Source organism: Mastacembelus armatus, chromosome 15 (assembly GCF_900324485.2).
Source record: "Mastacembelus armatus chromosome 15, fMasArm1.2, whole genome shotgun sequence".
Taxonomy (NCBI): domain Eukaryota; kingdom Metazoa; phylum Chordata; class Actinopteri; order Synbranchiformes; family Mastacembelidae; genus Mastacembelus; species Mastacembelus armatus.
Genome location: NC_046647.1, coordinates 726,574 through 747,384, shown reverse-complemented (window position 1 = coordinate 747,384; position 20,811 = coordinate 726,574). Strand labels below are relative to the sequence as shown.

The following is a 20,811-nucleotide window of genomic DNA, read 5'->3' as shown; positions in this document are numbered from 1 at the left end:
TGCGCCGGGGCGTGCGTCGACCCCAGAGGGTTAAAGTATGAAGGAGCTCGATCATGAAGGGTTTTGTATTGGATTTATTCTGGATTTAAGAGGGAGCCCTATGTCAGGCAGTCAGAACATCGCCGGGTCATGTGGCCTGCTGCCAACAAGGAAAGAGAGTGGCTCTAGTTTGATGAAGACCTGGACCAAGTCCTCGAAGTTACTGCAAGGAAAGATGCAGACCAGAAGTTGTGGTCGATGTCTGCAATGATTATCAGCATTGGTGCTGAAAGGTTTGGCACAAAGGAACAACAGCCAACCAGAGGCAAGGCCTGGAGCATCTCATTTACTGGGCCTGATGAATTTCAAGCCAGCCAAGTCCAGGACTCTGGTTGTGAAGAAGGGGAAAGTGACAGACCAGTTTTGTTTCTCACTAGGAGGCATCCAGATTCCATCTGTGGGAGAGAAACCAGTGAAGAGCTTGGGTAAGATCTGTGAATGCACCTTGAAGGACACTGCAGCAATCCAGGTAACAACGGAGGAGTTAGGAACCTGGCTGACAGCAGTCAGGGCTACCAGGCAAGTTTAAAGCCTGGATCTACCAGCATGGGTGAGACTACACTGTGCCCTCTTTGCCAGGGACGAGGCTCGCTGGAGCACATCTTGAGTTGCTGCCCAAGGGCACTAGGAGAAGGGCTTTATCGCTGGCACCATGACCAAGTGCTGCGGGTCATTGCGGAGGGCATCAGCACAGGGATCTCCACCAGTAAATACCAACAACCAACAAGGCAGTCCATCGCCTTTGTTAGGGCTGGAGAGAAGCCACAGCAGCGCCTGAATCAAGCAGGGGGGCTGCTGGCAACAGCTCGGGACTGGCAACTGAAGGTCAACCTAGGGAGGCAGCTCAAATTCCCAGAGAACATCACAGTGACCTCTCTCAGACCAGACATGAAACTACAAGGCAAGTGGTCCTGCTGGAGTTGACTGTTCCCTGGGAAGACTGGATGGAGAGGAAGAGGTCCAAGTATGAGGGTGCTGGCAGGCGAATGTCAAAGCAGGGGATGGAGGACCCGATGCAACCCCATCGAGGTCAGATGCAGAGGATTTGTCGGCCAGTCTCTCATCAGGGCACTCAAAATGCTGGAAGTGAAGGGACTGCACAACAGAAGAGCCATCAAAAACATCACTGACGTGGCAGAAAAGGCGTCAAGATGGCTGTGGATCAAGCTGGGAGAGCCATGGACCATACAAGCTACTTAGATACAAGCTGAGGCCTGATCAACCCCAGCTGGGTTGCCTGGGCGAGGGTGTCTGATGTTGCAACCCCAGGATACATCACTGATGATGTGTCTGAGTTGCACATAAGTGTATATTAGAACGGAGCCAGTGAAGAGAAGCTAATATAGGAGAAATATGATCTCGCTTGCTAGTTCCTGTCAGGACTCTGGCTGCAGAATTCTGAATTAACTGGAGGCTCTTTCTGGAGTTATTGGGACATCCTGATAGTAATTAGTTACAGTAATCTAACCTCGAAGTAACAAATGCATAATTTTAAGACGCAATGTTCCTAATTTTGGCAATATTGTGCAAGTGAAAGAAGGCAGTTCTAGATATTTGTTTTATGTGAATTAAAGGATATATCCTGGTCAAAATTAACTCCATGGTTTTTCAAAGCTACCAGAACCTTACACTTATTACAAGTATCATTATCACTAAAGGAGGCAGAGGAATAACTAAACATGTGGCACACGGAGCAGGAGAGAGAGAGGCCATGCTAGCAGCTAGCTGAGCTAACTGGTAGGCTAATGAGTGCTAAGTCCGGAAATAGCAAGAAGTACTGGTCAAAATAGAAAGGTACTTAACTACTACAGGAATATGTAATGGTTTATGAGTTTTTGTACAGACAGTCTAGTTAGTTTTTAGGTGAGTTAGGCTAGAGCTAATCTGTTAACGAGCTGTACAGAAACACATGTTCATGAAATAGCAAATAGTTCTTTGATGTTCTATGTTTGACATATTAATGTTTATTACAGTCACAATGGCTGTGGCTCAGGAGGTAGAGCAGGTCGACCATGAACTAGAGGGTTGGTGGTTCTATCCCTGGTCCACAGGCCGAAGTGTCCTTAGGCAAGACACTGAACAAGACACTTAAGTGTAGCACTATAAGACCATTTTCATTTGCATTCATTATCAATATTTTATTGTATTGTATCAAAGTTACAAAATCCAATATCATAACATCTCTACTCAGGACAATAGTCACTTGGTGAAAGAACTTAGTAAATCTGAGTGTCATCTGTGTGGCTGTTATAAGCAACAGTGTTCTAAAGTCTGATTTGCGAAGGGCTGTACCAAATATCGAATTGTATGTTGCATCGAAATAGGATTAAGGTCCATCTCGATAACAGATGGATATTTTTTATTCAATATGGACAGGTCTTCCAGCCAATCAGGCAGCAGAAATATAAGATTGAGTAGCGAGGCACAAGTTTGGCATGTATTTATGATTACAACCCACTTGTGATACACCTCTGCTGTAACAACTCATTGTGTTATTGTTTTGACAGAAAGCACAGACAACCAATGATAATGAAAATAGTGCCACACTGAACCAATCATGTGGCTGCAAGAAAGTTAGAGCACATTAGTTAGATTGATCCACACAGAGTGTGAAGGAGCAGCCAGCAGCAGCTCACATGCTAATGTTTGGGCTGCTGTTGCTGTGTAAGCAAGTAAGTCAGGAGTGGGAACCTAATTAAAGAGAAGATGAACAGAACAGAAATGTTGACAACTCGAGTGTCGGCGTTCATGATGAAAGCACCCAAACAGACACAGCCTAGGGCTCAAAAGATGACAGCATTGTTGAGAAGAAGGGTCTGAGGACTTTAGTAGTGTGGAGATATTTAAAGTCCAACAAGAAGCAGAGTAGCATACACTGCAAAACATAGATGTATAGTTGACAAAAACAGAACACTTTTTTACCATCTAAAGCAGTGCCATCCTCTGGAGCACATACAATGCAAGACTTTAAAGTTCACAACACAAGTGTTGGTGTTCCCTTAAAACAAGAGTGATACATGTTACACAACAACAGACCTAGGTTATTTATTTAGAAGTGACGAAAGATATGAAAGCTTTAAAATTTTAGCTGTAGATTCAAGATTTATGGATAAAGATTTTGTTTTATTTATTTGGAACAAATTTAGTGTTTTCCTTTAACACTTATGGCTTTTGACAGTTTGGAATAAAGATTTTAGTTTATCATGTATAACTTTATTTGAACGTTAATGTATAATGCAGTATATTTGCCATGTTCAATTTTTAAAAGAAAATTCTAATTTAAATTAAAATTAATCTCATAACTTTACATGTAAAAAGGAACCTTTAGGTTTGACTGACACTTTATTTTTGCTAATATTCAAACTAAGACATGATTAATCAGAACCTTTTCATAGTCCTTGTTGGACTTTTTTTTATTTTACTTTGTATAGCAGGGTTGCCTTGATTAAAAGCAGAACTTGAAGATCCTTTTACTTTCCTTTTACCCTTTAACTTGCACAGATTGAGCTGAACACATAATGCGGCAATGTGGCTGTGTCACTTGTGCTATTGATCATATCTTATAAACACATACCTATGTGTAAACAGGTAGCTTATGAAGTCTGAGCAGTTAAGAAAGTTTGATGAGTTTGCATGAACGAGTATGACATCAAAACTAAGAGAGGTTTAGGTAAAAATGTAAAAATGAGACCCATTGTGCTTTTTACCCAAAACATATCATGTTGACGGCCCTACAAAATCCATCCCCAGCCTTTGGTACGATATTTGATTGAGAAGACTTCACAATAGGTAGCTGACGCATTCGATGCATAGGCATCAACTTGGTTGTCTTGGATGTCCATGAGAATAGAGCAAGGCTATCCCTCAGCCGGCACCACCACTCCCACCTTTGCAGCTTGTATAGATCATCTGCTTATTGAAGGCCAGCTCTAACTCAATCACTGTCTGCTACCAGAAATGTAACAAATGATAGCAGGGAAAATTACAGTCATTCATCTCTGTTGAAGAACATTATGTCAAGCCTCTTTTTTTCTCCTCTTTTAAACCAGGACACATGTACTTTTTTCATCCTCTTTCTTTTCATCTTTCTCTGCCTGCTTTCTTTCATTGTCTTTAACCTGGAAATCTCTCATAATATATGTCTCCACTAAACTGGAAATCTCTGTCACAATTAAAATTGTGTGGGTATACATGCACTGTTGATGAGCACATGAGGTGACAGAAGACCTGTCAGCCACATCACAACAGGTGTGTGCTGGGATTTGTGATTTGGCCTGTGCGTGGCGCCTGCTATTAAGGCAGCTGGTGGTTTAATTACAGCTGTCTGTTTTCCCAGAGAATTGCCCCTTTCAGTCTGAGTCTTTCAAAATGTTGGATGCATATATCAGTGATGCACTTTGAGCATTCACAGCATTCTTGCTTCTTTCTTGTACATGAAGAAATATTCACAGCAGGGAACAGAATAGTAATTTGTGATATACTCACAATGTGTCCATTAAATTTCAAAAGCATACTTAATATTGATACATTCTGTAATGTTAAATGTGTAAAAAGGCCAAAGTTATGCTTACATGGTTTAGTACTAACCGACATTGTGTTTATCTTTGAGGACTAATAAATGCATTGAATCCATTTCCCTCCTCATAAAACATTTGTAGAGACTATTTAAGTATTTTAACTTAAGCTTTGTTTACCACCACAAGTACTAGCTTCCATTGCTTTTCTTTCTTGCTTTTTTGTACATAACAAAAATGGGAACTGATAGAACATAATTTAATAAAGAAGCAGAAGACCATCAGAAGACCTTTTACATTTTATATACACTCAAAGTAAATTATATGCAAATTATATTTGTTACCTTGCATATTAATATAAAAATATAATAAATAATGCTGCTCTGCTATCGCCAGTATACAAAGCATTTATGATAATGTTATAGATACAAAGTTTATAAATCATTACCCTGTTACTCTTTGTAAAGTTTTATTTACTAAAGGAAATGTAAATGACAATAAATACTGTTCATACAATATACAACTACCATTTTAAAATCTTTTTTACCAAAGAGTCGTTCATCATAACAAAAACTAAGATAACTACAGTACTTGTTTTCAATACAGTATTCTATACTCTCTCAAACTCATTTTACAAGAATAATTTATTCAAAATTCTTCAGTCTTTAAGCTTATTTTGTAAGATAACCCTAGGACTGCCTGTGAAGTTTAAAAAATGAGGGGTTGCAAAAGTGAGATTAAACATCTTACCACTGATTAATTATATTCTTGTGCAGTACAATAATACCACTATGCAGTGTGCAATTGTGAAAGTTAAAAATAGAAGCTAAACCTCTAAATCAATGGATGTCCTTTTTTTTTTTTTTTGTTTTGTTACATGTACATATCAGACGGAGGTAATCAAAGGGCCATGTGGCAGTGTGGGGATGACATTCAGACATGTTCCTGCCAGTGAGGGGGATGCAGTCCATGTCAGCATTGAGACGGTCACACCCAATTCTCCTGCAGCTTTGGCAGACCTGCAGAAGGGTGATCGCCTTATCGCCATCGGAGGTCTACACACATAAATTTGTTAATAAATATTTTTATCATTCAGTTCTTTGCTCTTGTGACTGAAATCCTGTTTCCTGTTCTTGTTCCTGTTGACAGGTGTCAAAGTGACATCCTCAGTTCAAGTGCCCAAACTACTGAAGCAGGCTGGAGACAGGGTGGTGGTATATTATGAGAGACCAGTTCGTCCTCAGACTCCCTCTTTAGGGAGCCTGGGAACTCTTCAGGAAGGGTTTGGGCAGCTAGAAGAAACTGGTTTTATTCCCCAGCCAGGGGGTTATGAGGAAGACCCAGCCCCCATTACTACCCTTTCAGACATATCTGACAGCAAAGACATGGACTCTGAATTTGAAGAGTTGATTGTGGACTCCAAACCTAGCCAGACTGGTGGCCCTAACAACAGTACCACAAATACCAGTGACACTAGGGAGGATTTCTTACTTGCAGTAAACCAAAGCCCCAAAAGGACTGTGGCCAACTTGGCTTCTAAGCCCCTTGGTACCATATCACCTATCCTTAACCGCAAGTTAAACCTGGTGGGTCTCCAGTCACCACTAAAGCCTCAGCCCAAAGAATTACCAAAGCCCTCACCACATAAGACCACTAGTAATTCAGGGGATAGCCTGCAACGCCCCACTGTTCCTCCCCCACCTCCTCCCTCTCGCCCCCCAGTGCCGCCAAGACCTCAGATAAGGTTGACATCAGCCTCCTCAGAAACCAGTCTTTTGGAAGGTGTTGATTCTATTACAGCTACTAATGTCACTGTTGCTCCTGTCACAACTACAACCATCAGCATTTCAGAAAAATCTCCAGAAAAAGTTTCTCTCACTGGGGCCAGTGAGGACAAGGCTGTCCCTGAAAAGACATGTGTCAAACAGCCTGAGGCAAAGCAGTCCACCAGGCCGGCAGAGCCCAGTGAAGAGCTGCCAGTCCATTCCATGGTGACCAGCAGCAGCAAGCCTGATCAAGCAAAGGACAAAGCTTCAGAGAGCTCCTGCAGCACGCGAGACAGTCTAGAAGACCACTCCCTATGGGAATCCCCAGAAACCATGTTTCGTAACCAGACAGCACGCTGGTCCAAGGCCTCTGTGGTGTTAGAGGTGGAGAGCAACCATAAGTACCTTAATGTGGCTCTGTGGTGCAAAGATCCCTTTAAGCTGGGAAGTTTATTATGCCTGGGTCATGTTAGCCTCCAGCTAGAGCATATATCCCTTGAATGTATGGCAACATCTTCATCAGAGTATCAAAGCACCTTTAGGTTGGGACCTCCAGAGCCCAGAGCTAATGTCAATCGCACTGCACTTCGTAGTCTCAGCACCCACAAAGGCTTCAATGAGAAGCTGTGTTATGGAGATGTTACTCTGAACTTCTGTTATTTAGCTGAAGGTGAGTTTGAGTATCCAGGCGGGCTGGCAGAAAGGGAGCGAGAGGTCAGTCTCCATGATGAGGATATAAGGGAGAAGGAGAGAGAGCATATCTCCTCTGCACCGCGTGACGATTTGGCATATAGTGCTATGCAAATGGTAGAGGTTCGTCACAATTTCCAGGACACCCAATTCCAGAACCCCACCTGGTGTGAATACTGCAAAAAGAAGGTTTGGACCAAGGCAGCCTCTCAGTGTATGATCTGTGCATATGTTTGCCACAAGAAGTGCCAGGAAAAGTGCCTCGCTGAAAATCCCTTCTGTGTGGCAGCAACTGAACGTCGTGGAGCTGACCCTGAAGCTAAGTCTACCATAAATCGGGCCACCACTGGCTTAACGAGGCATATCATCAACACCAGCTCTCGCCTGCTTAATCTCCGCCAGATGCCCAAGGCTCGGCTAGTTGAACAGGTGGCTGATGTGGTTCCTGGAGCAGTGGAGCCTTCACCCAAGCACACCCCCAACACGTCAGACAATGAGAGCAGTGATACTGAGACGTACACCAGTGGGGCCAGCCCCTCAAAGCAACTCGCCAGCAGTGGAGGTAGCAGTAAACTTGTACGCAAGGAAGGTGGGTTGGATGACAGCGTGTTTATTGCTGTGAAGGAAATAGGCCGTGACCTGTACCGGGGGCTACCCACAGATGAGCGCTCTCAGAAGCTGGAATTGATGCTGGACAAGCTGCAGCAGGAAATTGACCAGGAGCTAGAGCACAATAATGCCCTTATGGTGGAGGAGAGGGAGGCCACAGATGCCCGGCGCAAGACCCTAATTAGTACTGCCCTGGCCAAGTCAGGGGAGAGACTTCAGGCCCTCACCTTGCTAATGATCCATTACCGGGCAGGTATTGAGGACATGGAATCAGTGGAGAGCACCTCTCCTTCAGAGCAGCAAGGCTTTAAAGGCAAAGGAGAAGCCCTGGAGGAAGAGGCCCTAATGGGGTCAGAAGTCTATGACAGTGACATATGCAGCCCTGTGGATGTGCAACTGCTGGATGACATTACTGAGGAACAGATATGTGTGGAAGCACTCCACTAAATAAGACTACATAAAAGAAGAGGAACATGCTTTGGGCTCATGCCTCCCACCAAAAATATGTTTTTTGAGATTAGGCAATTTCAGCAGTCCATTTTAAATATCGTGTAGGTTGAGGTCCAGTGTTTGATTCACTTTAATTTTACATGAAAATCAAAGAGTTTCAATTTCCTCCCTAAGGGTACATGGCAAACCTATCACTGATTTGCACAATGTGATACAGTTTCCATGCTCTGTTTTGTAAAGGAAAGGTGACAAGCTACACTATATCTGTATTGCTGCATGGATATCCTCAAGTTTTGTTTTCCTGTGGTTTCAAAATGTTATTGTAATTTAGTTTGAGTTTTTGTCTGTAACAGCTTTAACATGACTTTAGAATATGTGCATATTTTTGTAGTCTACTAACTCTAAATCATTTTCATTTTGAAGACGCAAAATAATTGTTGAATATTTGTTTGCTGTGAATATCAAGTCTATATGAAGGTGACAAGGGTCTATAACAGTGTCACTACTACTAAGGCAAAGGTTTAGACATCCACATTAGTGTCTAAGGACCCTGCAGGCAGTCATACATATCTTTTGTTTTGAGCTCTTTTTATTGTAATATTAAGTAGTTTTCCCTGCTCACAAATCTCTAAGGGAATTTTGCCTAATTATTAATGGAATCATATATAATTTACATTTTTCTTGTTTGTATTGATTAGGCCAAACATGTTTCATTATGTAACCCATCCTTTTTTCCATAGAAGATAATAGTCCTGGGGCCACTATATTGTTTTTATTTTGCTAAGTTACATTTTGTTCAGCGCATCTTTCCACCCTTCAAGCTCAGTGAAGTTACAAGTCTTATTACAGTTTTCATGAGTGCAATGTGAGGAAGGCGCAGAATTTACTTTTTTGAGTGAGTTCTAGTTAATTGAGCTCTTATGATGTTGAAATTTGGCAGCATTTATGTAATTAAATTTAATTGCTGAGTCTCTGTATAACGATGATTGCAATGCTTCAAGGGGTTATGTGATTCAGCACAGCTCATTTGCCTTCATGAGTTTTTTCATGGCCAAATGAATGGATTATGCAGTCCTTTGTGTTTTGTGTTTGGCACTGCCTCAACATATTTCTTATGTCAAACATTAAAGTATCCTGTTACAGTGATTCTGTCATAACCAGCTACATCAGTGCTAGGATGCATATTCGTAGGGCCATTGGGAACCAAAGTTTTCATATGCTTGTGTATGAAGAGAAAAAATCGATCCTAAAACAGAAAAATTCCTAAATCTGATTTGGTGATGATATCCGTTTCTGATCTTTGTCCTGGCAGCTGTTTTGCCCATCAGTGCCAGATATGCCACATATTTCCAGCACAAGTACTATTGAGTTTGATGGTCTCCTCAGTTAAAGGAGATGTATGAGTATAGCGCTAATGTTTGATTTAAAGTGGATACCCAGACAAACACCCTGAACCAGGAAGTCTAACTGAAGTAATAGATTTAGTTTGAAGGATTTTTAAAATGTATCACAGCAGCAATCATTTTATTATCTTGCTGGTGTCCCGAGGTAAGCATTGGTAATATGCTGTTCACATTACAATGTAGTCTACATACTGCTTGCAAGTGTTTAATTGGCCAACACCCTGCCTTGGTCGTTGACTCTACATTGTGTTGCAGTTAAAGCTGAGCCACTATCAGCTCTTTTGCTGGGCAATCCCACAAGATCATGCATTGGCATGCTTGCTCGCTGTTTGGAGTGGGCTTGTTGAAATTCTCTGAACATGCCCTTATACCATCTCAGTTGGGTTTTGAATGAAATTTAAGAAAACTAAGGTTAAGGCCTCACTATGCTTTTTACTCAGCTTTGGAGATTACATGCAGACTTTAAGTTTGCATCATGGAAACAACTTCTTTAGGGCCACTGTAGGACTAGGCTTTTCTTGAGCTTTCCTTTCTTGGCTTGCCAATGTTAGATTTATTTTGCATAATTCAGAATGATCAATGCACTAAACACTCAGCATGTATGAGTCAGCAATAGGTTGACTTTCATTTGATAGTATAGTTGATAGTTGATAGTATTTCTCCAAAAGCACTCACCCAACTTGAATAAGAGGAGTAATCAACCATCAAAGGCACATTTCCAGTTTTTTTCTGTGTAATAGATGTTGCCAACATATGCTTATTAGCTGTCATACAGTCTCAATCACTGTAGGATGTAAATTGTTGTGTTATATTTGTAGGAAATGGTAACACTGAGAACTGCTAATCAGGAATGAATCCCCAATGATTCCCCTTTTTTTTTCTCTTTTTGCTTTTCATGTTATCTGAATGCCCATCTGCCTGATAAGGTAACCTGGTTTTGGTTTTAGGGACCAATGACAGCGTGAGAGTAGGGGCTCACTCTGTAATCCTTTATTTTGCAATTGCTGCTGTTGCTTAGTGTGCTCTTCACAGAACTCATATGACACACTCCTGCCACCCGTCTCAGCTGTAACCTTTGAAATTGCACTTACACTATGACTACCCATCGTGGCTTTCAGTATGTGAAACTGGTATTTTTCTTTGTGTGTATGAGAGGGATGTTATACACAGTTTTTGACAAGGCTCATGTGATGAAGCTTTATTGTACATAACCTAAATAAATAAGATCAAATTAATTCCCATCACTCTGTTTTATGGTTTAATCAGATTGCACAGAACACATTTAAAGACACTCAACTGGAAAACATCAAAGCTTGAAGCTACTGTTACATCCAAATTTATGTCATTAACATTAGACACATTAAATCACCAGACAATCAAAAAGGTTGGTGAGTGAAAATTTGAACTCTCACATTTTTTGAATACAGCTGGTATTATTTTACATTACTTTAATGTCAACAAAAGTCCACAAGTTGCAAATACATAATTGAAGAATGTTTCAGGTACATGTGTGAGATTGTGAAGTCTGCCATGAGGACCAGCCTCTCTTTTTATACCCGTTTCAGACAAGTCAGACCTGTGCAGAATTAATCAATGGCAATCACTGCCTGTAGGAGGGAAATGATCATCTCTTCTTTTAGAATCAATGTTTTTATTAGCAGAGGCTCAACAGACTTTTATTTACATTACAGATAGCTCCTATTGACTGTACACAGACTATGATAGCTCAAGTCAATAATGACTATTACTTAATTCTTTAAGTGACTGACATGAGAATTCTTGTTCTAGTTAAGTTTCATGTAAAATTATAAAGTTCAGTTATATTTCCCAAGTTTACTTTATTTGGTTTCTAGCCCACTTTTTACTTTAAGAAAGTATAAAGAGCAAATACATTTCTATATGTTTTGTTAGTCACCTAATACTCATAACCATACTTTAGGTATAAAACTAGTAAACTAATTTACTTTAAAGTTGTTGAACTGCAACTACAATACAGCAGGTACTGGCCTGGACAGGAAACTATGAGCACTTCACATTTGAACAGCTTCCTTTGACTTTGATAAGCCCATAGAAAACTCAGGACAATCACAAAGACAGCTCTTCTACACAACAAAAGGACAGGACATGTATCACTTAGGAGGCAGGTAAAACTAACTGGACAAGACTAATTAACTACAACACAGGATAAAATAACCACATACACAGCTACAACCACACAGCAGAAGGACCATAACCAAACAATGTGAACACAAACAATATTAGTGGTCAAACACAGTTTCTATCCTTGGGGCATGCTGGAAATCTCACTAGTCCAACCACCACCACACTGTTATGTTGTGTCTACTGTAGGTAGTAGACCTTTGCCAATCGAGAGAAACAAGACCCAAAGTGCAGATCAGTGCTGTAGCCAGTGATTAATGTTTTACCAGCCTGTCTCCTTTTGTTACTAACCCATGTACTATTTACTCTGAGATATTCCACACAAAACTACAAAACAAATACTCAAATGTTATGTAGAAGGCAGGAATGCTTAATTATATTTAACCATACTAAGTATATCTTCATCAAAAAATAAGTACAGGACCAGATACATGTAGATAACTTTGTATACTTGTCAATATATAAGCCAAGTGTACTTAAGTATAAGTACAGGTACAGGCTGAATATACTTCAATTTTTCTGTATAGTTGCCAGTAAAATCCAAGTACACTTGGTATAATTTTGTTAAGTACATTTCTGATAAGCACATTCAAAGTAAACTGAAAATATACTATTCTATTTTAAGTTTAAAAGAAGTCTACTAATAACACAATTGAATAAACTTTTTGTAAAGGGCAGCAATGTCTACTTTGTCAAATAGAAGCATGTCATTTTAAAAACGGGGAGTGGGAACAAGCTGAATACTTTGGTTCAGTAACAATGATAAAATAAGGATCACACAGTGAAGACTGTTGGGAAAGTTTCTAAACTGTTACCTGCAACTGAGGTGTGGTTCATTTCACCTCCTGATTCCCCTGCTGAGAATGCAGCCTGAAGCAGGGCTACTTTGTTTGCTGTCAGCATTTCACATTAGAATCCACAAACAAGCTCTCAGCTGTCAAGTTGCAATAAGGGTAAAGTATGTGGATTTGGGTATTGGATATGATTAGAGTATAATGCACCTTAAAATTCCACATGGGAATGGGAAAGCATGGTGTCGTGGCAGTCGTGGCCTAATGGATAGGGAGTCGGACTTGTAACCTGAAAGTCAATTCCAGCAGGAATTGTCGGTGGGCAGAGTGAGCAGCCAGTGCCCTGTCCACCCTCAATGCTATGACTGAGGTAAGACCCTTGAGCAAGGCACCGGACCCCCAACTGCTCCCCGGGCGTATGTACGGTGTGTTTGTGTGTTCACTACTGTGTGTGTGCACTTGGGTTAAAATGGAATTTCCCCACTGTGGGACTAATAAGGGAATTAAGTTTAAGTTCCATGGCATATACACTGCTACCTTATAACAATGCAGACCAATTGGGATTTCCAAAATGTCGATTTGGATTCTTCTGTTTTACTGTCAATTCTGAATGTTAAAGTAATAGAAAACATTGAACCTTTGAAGCTGGATTAGTAGACAGTAAGAAAAATGTATCATTAGCTATATCCTTTCATGGATGCAGGCACCCTGACAGTGCACACTGCCCAGCTCACGACACTGTGGAAAACTTTTTGTCTTTGACTACACTGTGCATGACTTGTCCAGTTCCAAAAAGGTGACAAGTGGTTAACCTATCCTGTACCAGCAGTGCTGTAAGAACCACAGCTGGGATTTTAGGGAAGATGGAAGGTATTGTATGAGCATCTGCAAAGTAATTGAAGCCCATTGTTGAGATGGACAGGGTGATTACAGTGTATCTGCACCCACATTTCCTCATCATGGCAACTCATTCTGCTGTCTTCCACCAGCCAGCCCAAGCAATCAATGCAAGTATTTCTGTAACCAGAAGCATGCACACTTAGATATTTTCAGGGTACCTATACATGTTACTACTTTGTTTACTGCAAACTGTTATGTCAATAAAAAGAAACAACATTTCCATTTCCATTTCCATTTCCATGAGGGGTCTAAAGGCTCCGTTGCTTTAAATGCATCAGAAGGTAAAGGTGCTGAAAATACTTGTGCCTGTATTTGTTACGCTCTCGTGATGTCGGTGATGAAGGAAAGGAGTGAGGACCCAAATGCAGGACAAACAGGCAGGTTTATTCCCCTGGATGTGTCCAGGGCTCGGGCAAAACACAGAATTCTCCGCCGTTCGGCAGGCAGGCAGACAGGGAAACTAAAAACTCTTCTTCGAAGAACATGAATCGAGGTAACTAACCAGCAAGAGTATGTAACTAATGTTCCGGCAGGGAACAAAGGAAAACCAGGGACATATATACACACCTCAAAACACAGGTGAACATAATCTAACTAATGAGCACGGACACAAAGCTAACTGGGATTAACACAAACAGAACTAGAACACCGGAAACTGACCAAAATAAAGTACAAAACAGGAAACCAAGACTCGGGGCCTAACAGTATTCACTTGGAATGGTGTCATTTTAAGGAGAAATCAGTTTTTTCTGAGTATATCACTTTTATTAGATATGCCAAAGCTTAGAAGAAATTAAAGATGACCTACACTGACATTCATATAATAACACATATGTATTTTTGTGATTGCGATAGTTACCCAAATACACAAGAGATGTGAAATAAGTATCACTGCTGGCTTGGACAGCAGACAGAAGAAAACAAACCAAGACAGCAAAAAAAGAAACATTTTGTTGTTTTGTTGTAAAGCATAACTGACAAGACTGTGTGAGAGGAGAGTTTGTGTGTTCGTACCTGCTGACTTTCACATTCAATCTTAACAGGGCATTGTGGTTTTTCATGCACCCTGAGCACAGTATCAGTCGATGGCTACACTAACTAGCCAATCCATCCATCATCTATACCCACTTATTCCTAACCAGGGTCACAGGGATCTACAGGAGCCTATCCTAGCTCTCTTTGGATGAAAGGCAGGGGTACACCCTGGACGGCGATGACATGTTTAGCCGCATGTCGTCGTTCCGTCGCTGGCTGTCTAGGTGGTGTCCAGCAAACGATGTGGGCTTCATAGACAATTAGGCCACTTTCTGGGAAAAACCCGGTCTGGTAGCGAGAGACAGCATCCATCCCACTTTGAATGGTGCAGCTCTCATCTCTAGAAATTTGGCCGAGTTTATTAGCCGACCTAAAGCCTGACAATCCAGGGTGGGGACCGGGACGCAGAGACTCAGTCTAAAACTCCTCTCTGCAGTTTCCTTAGAGCCGCCGCCCCCCTCAAACCACATAGAGACTGTGTCTGCAGTCTGAATGAATCAACCCCCCTCAGTCATAAAAATTATCATGTTCCTCGAAGCACAGGTCGAGGTGGAGGAGTAGCTGCAATCTTCCACTCAAACTTATTATTAAACTTTCATCCTCAGAACAGTTATAACTCATTTGAGAGCCTCACTCTTAGTCTCTCACATCCAAACTGGAAAACACAAAAACCAGTTCTACTTGTCATTGTGTACCGTCCACCTGTCCCTTACTCAGAGTTTTTAACTGAATTCCCTGACTTCCTGTCTGATTTAGTGCTTAAATCAGATAAAGTCATTATAGTGGGAGATTTTAACATTAATGTAGATGTTGAAAATAACGGCCTCAGCACTGCATTTAATTCTATATTAGATTCAATTGGTTTCATTCAAAATGTTAATAAACCCACCCACTGTTTCAATCACACCCTTGATCTTGTTCTGACCTATGGCATCGAAATTGAACATCTAATAGTTTGTTCACTCCCTACCAAATTGATCATGTTGTTGACAGCGCTGTAACCTCACTGCGTGAAATGCTTGATTCTGTAGCCCCTCTGAAAAAGAAGTTAGTGAATCAGAGAAGACTAGCCCCATGGTATAATTTACATATTCGTACCTTAAAGCAGGCATCACGAAGGCTGGAAAGGAAGTGGCGTTCCACAAACTTAGAGGAAATTTTTCTAGCCTGGAAAAACAGTCTACTAACATATAAAAAGCTCTCCGTAAAGCCAGAACTTCATACTATTCATCACTAATAGAGGAAAATAAGAACAATCCCAGGTTTCTTTTCACCACTGTAGCCAGGCTGACAAAAAGTCACAGCTCTGTTGAGCCCAGTGTTCCCTTAGCTCTCAGCAGTGATGAATTTATGAGTTTCTTTACAAATAAAATCACAACTATTACAGATAAAATTCAGCAGATGCTTCCTATACCTGCAATAAATGAATCTTCTACTACAGTAGCTCTTGAATCATCTGTAGGACCTCAGTTATGTTTAGACTGCTTCTCTCCCATAGATCTCTCTGAATTTACATCAGTAGTTGCTTCATCGAAATCATCAACGTGTCTCTTAGACCCATCCCGACTAGACTGCTTAAAGGCACCCTGCCTTTAATGAACTCATCTTTATTGGACTTGGTAAATTTATCTCTAGTATCAGGCTACGTACCAAAGGCCTTTAAGACTGCAGTAATCAAACCTTTACTCAAAAAGCCTAGTCTTGATCCAGGAGTCTTGGCTAATTATAGACCAATATCCAACCTGCCATTTATTTCTAAAATCCTAGAAAAAGCTGTTGCTAAGCAGCTATCAGACCACTTACACAGGAATGAACTATTTGAAGATTTTCAATCAGGATTTAGAGCACATCATAGTACAGAAACAGCACTGTTGAAAGTTACCAACGATCTTCTCTTAGCCTCAGATAATGGACTTGTTTCAATACTTGTCCTCCTAGACCTTAGTGCTGCATTCGACACCATTGACCACAACATCTTATTACAGAGACTGGAGCATGTGATTGGTATCAGAGGAACAGCGTTAAAGTGGTTCCAATCCTATTTATCGGACAGATTCCAGTTTGTTCATGTCCATGATGAACCTTCCACTCGAACAAAAGTTAGTTATGGAGTTCCACAAGGCTCTGTGCTAGGACCGATTCTGTTCACCCTGTACATGCTTCCTTTAGGATATGTCATTAGGAAGCACTCTATTAATTACCACTGCTATGCAGATGACACTCAGTTATATCTATCTATTAAACCTGTTAACACAAACAGTTAACCAGACTACAAGCCTGTCTAACTGACATAAAGGCTTGGATGACCAGTAACTTTTTACTTTTAAACTCTGAGAAAACAGAAGTCATTATATTTGGGCCAAAAAATCTCAGAAATAACTTTTCTCAAATTATAGCTACTCTAGATGGCATAACCCTGGCCTCTAGCACTACTGTAAAAAACCTTGGAGTTATTTTTGACCAGGACATGTCCTTTAACTCACACATAAAACAAATCTCTAGAACTGCATTCTTTCACCTGCGCAACATTTCCAAAATTAGGAACATCCTGTCTCAAAATGATGCAGAAAAACTAGTCCATGCATTTGTTACCTCAAGGCTAGATTACTGTAACTCATTACTATCTGGATGTCCCAATATCTCCATAAAAAGCCTCCAATTAATCCAGAATGCCGCAGCCAGAGTCCTGACAGGAACTAGCAAGAGAGATCATATTTCTCCTATATTGGCTTCTCTTCATTGGCTCCCTGTAAAATATAGAATAGAATTTAAAATCCTTCTTCTCACATACAAATCCCTTCATAATCAAGCTCCTTCATACCTTAAAGACCTCATAGTACCATATTATCCCAATAGACCACTTCGCTGTCAGAGTGCAGGTCTACTTGTGGTTCCCAGAGTTTCCAAAAGCAGAATGGGAGGCAGAGCCTTTAGTTACCAAGCTCCTCTCCTATGGAACCAGCTCCCAGCCTGGGTTCAGGAGGCAGACACTCTCTGTACTTTTAAGGCTAGACTTAAAACCTTCCTCTTTGACAAAGCATATAGTTAGGGCTGGCTTCAGGCAACCCTGAACGATCCCTTAGTTATGCTGCTATAGGCCTTGACTGCCCGAGGACCATCGGTGCACTGAGCTCCCCTACCCTAACCTGAAGGTCAGGCATTCCTTGGTGAATGTAGTTAAAGGATTAATTATCCATAGAATGAATCAATCAATCAATCAAGAAAGGTCAGTTCTAGTTAATTAGTATAGAAGGATTTCTGAGCAATGTGATTTGCAAGATGCATCCACATCTCAGGGGCAGAAACACAGCGGAATGACTGGGACTCTAGATAAAGGGATGGCTGGAAAATATTCTACATCTATAAGCAAAATGTTCCATGCAACAGAGAATAAATTTGTACCTTCAAGCAATAAAACTGCAGTTGGCAGTTTTGCAGTTATCAAAACAACATAGGTGTGAATGATGCAGTCCTCTACATGATACACCAGACTGTCATTTTTAGATAGGACTGGTGGGTATATAAGGCTGATGTTTTTTGACTTCTCATGTCCATTCAATGCTATTCCACCCCTGATTCTGAGAGGTAATCTCAAGAAGATGGGAGTGGATCCTATTTTCATATCCTGGATTCACAACTTTCTTACAGGGAGGCCACAACATGTCAGGTTGGGAGATGTCTCCATAACTGTGGTGAACAATATTGGGGCCCCACAGGGAACAGTGCTATCGCCGTTCCTCTTTACCCTGTCCACTGCTGACTTTGCATATAAATCCACATCATGCCACATTCAGAAATATTCTGATGACACAGAGATTGTGCCACATGTGAAAGGGGGGACATGAAGAGGAATACAAGGAATTCACCACTGCTTTCACAGATTGGCGTAAGAGGAACAGTTTAATCCTAAATACATCAAAAACTGAGGAGATGATTGTGGACTTTGGCAGGCAGAAATCTCCCAGACTGCCTGTCACAATTGATGGTAAATCATAACACCTGATTTTCCACACATAGAACAACATTATACACCAGTCTGCCGTAACATTATGGCCACTGCCTAATACTGTGTATACAGGAGTCATGTCACTCTGCAGCTCACTGTGCATCTTCTGTGCATCTGCTGGTTCCCTAGTTGTACTGTCAGGAAGAGAAACACATTTGTCCAGTGTGGGTTTGTGTAGTTCCCTGCTGGTAGTACATCAACTGAGCAGTTTGAAGATTCTTTACCTGGTTTATGTCAGACTCCACTCGGTTCCTTTCTGCATGTAAGACGTGTCCATACATTTGGCAAAGTCCCTGTTTCCCAGCCTACACATGACATCATGACGCAACTTCTTAGGCCAGGTTGAAGAGCATTTACTAATGCAGTTTTTAACAGGTAAACATATTTTAACAGTGTATGCCGCATTATCTTGGTCAATTCCGGAGTGAGCACCAAATACAGTTTCCATGCGGTTGCGATAATCAGCTGCTAACTCACCCTCTTTTTGTCTGGTACTATGAATCTAAGGTCAGCAGACTCTCAAAGGAAAAGCAGTACTCACAGCTTCATACAGGCTTTCCATCGTGGCGGTGAATTTTTTGTGACCCCACTATTGCTGTGGTTGACCATGTTGCGGGTCTGATGTTTTCCCATCGGAATTTGAAGAACTGCAACACACAGCTTCTACTTTCTTGCCCTACGTTTCTGTTTGTCCTTCTTATTTTCCTCAACATTATACTTTTCTAACTTTACCATTAATCCTACAGCAGATTTTTTTGCTTTTACTCCTGCCTCCCTTTCCCACTTTTGGAAAGAGTGCCAATTTAATTTTTTCCCTTTTATTTCCTTTTCTTTTTCATTTCCTCTTCTCTTTCTTGTAACAATATTCTACAACGATTCAAACAATCTATGCTAAGTGTGCCTTGCAACGGAAACACTCACTCATTGATGGCGTGCCATAGTGGAATATCCTCAATCGCACATTTACCCCATTTATCTGCCATTATTTTGTATATTATTTTGTATTTGTATTTTATATTTAAGAGAGTCAGATAAGACTTCTAATTTCCCTGGTTTATTCCCCATGTTTCAGTACCACCACTTAATGAAACATAATTTATGGCCCATTACGAAAGGAAGGTAATCACTGGTTTTGTTCACTCAAACAATAAGCTAAAATAATAGTGCAGCAAGGCACTTTACCCCTTTTGATTTAAAAAAAAGCTCAAGTACAGCTGCACCTTTTAGGTGATGGAATAAAATTGTTTATATTAATTGTGATTACTGTAACATTGATATAAAAATGACTAACCACTCAAACATCATTCATATTTTATTCTTTATGTGTGCAACAGCCTTGCCTGTTTCCCTGTTTACAGGGACAGCACTGAACCTGAGGTCACTGGACAGCAGTGTGTGTGTACTGTAAGACCCTGGGAGACCACGCTTGTGTTTCAAGCTGAAAAAGTCCACTACGGAAAACAGGCGGATGGTGAACAGGTCAAACTGAAAGAACTGGATGGTTCAAATAATGTATGAGCAGGCCAATAAGGCAAAATAAATTGCACTCGGGTGGTGGTACCAAGTGGGAATTTGGCCAGTGCATGACCTTATAAGGTTAAAGTTGTCCAACATGGATACAATGGGGTTTGTAACTCCCAGGTTTGATGCATGCAGCCTACTGACACTTCAGTATATGAAATATTTCCTTTTTGAGTTTGTGAATAAATGCTTCTTTATTTTGAGTGTGTACTGTGCATTAAGTGACCGTTGATACATTTGGTTGGACAGTTGCATAAATTAACAATGCACAATTTATTAGGTCGTTAAGGACAGTTTTTCCTTTGTTTTCCCTCACTGGTTTGAGATTTTAAGACCAGAGGATGTCATATGCTGTACAGATTTAAAGCCTCTAAATCTTTGATCAGTGAAAGTGGCAGTGAAATCAGTGAAATTTGACTTGACTTCAGGACAGGAATACCAATTGCAGTTACCCCTTGCTTGACTATTTCAGAGTCAAGAAGGCAGGTATTCTGGGGAATTTTATTGCAACATAAATATGCAACAGGGGGGCATGATCAGCACCTCTGCATGTAAAAGTTTCATCTCTGAGAACAGGAGGCAATCCATGGCATTTAGTGACCATCAGGTCTCAGATCATCTGCTATGGCAGACAGAGATTTCTTATGGTTGTCTCTGAAAAAAAAAAAAACCTCTTAATATCACACAGACATTTTAAAATGAAAAAGAATTAGGCAGACAATTAGTATGGTTAGAACACTGTTACCCATCAGCATCCCGGAGAGGCTATTGCACTCCACCAGGAATACAGTGAATATGTTTTTTATTTTCATTCTTCATTCAAATGTCAGAATAATAAACAGTGAATATTCCCTAATGATTCCCTTGTAAAGGAACAGTGTAACATTTAGGGACATGTGCTTATTCACTTTCTTGCTGAGTGTCCAG

The 20,811-nt window shown here is 40.8% G+C and overlaps 1 protein-coding gene across 1 annotated transcript in view; it reads left to right on the top strand.

The window, feature by feature from the left end:
- The window catches only part of pdzd8 (PDZ domain containing 8), a 79,441-nt gene extending 68,801 nt beyond the window's left edge, over positions 1-10,640 (top strand). Inside the window, exons 4-5 of the mRNA XM_026308724.1 lie at positions 5,444-5,606; positions 5,703-10,640. Of these exons, the coding sequence (XP_026164509.1) occupies positions 5,444-5,606; positions 5,703-8,065 (2,526 nt within the window). The 3' untranslated portion in view covers positions 8,066-10,640. The remainder of the gene's footprint in view (positions 1-5,443; positions 5,607-5,702) is intronic.
- The last annotated feature ends 10,171 nt before the right edge of the window (positions 10,641-20,811 follow it).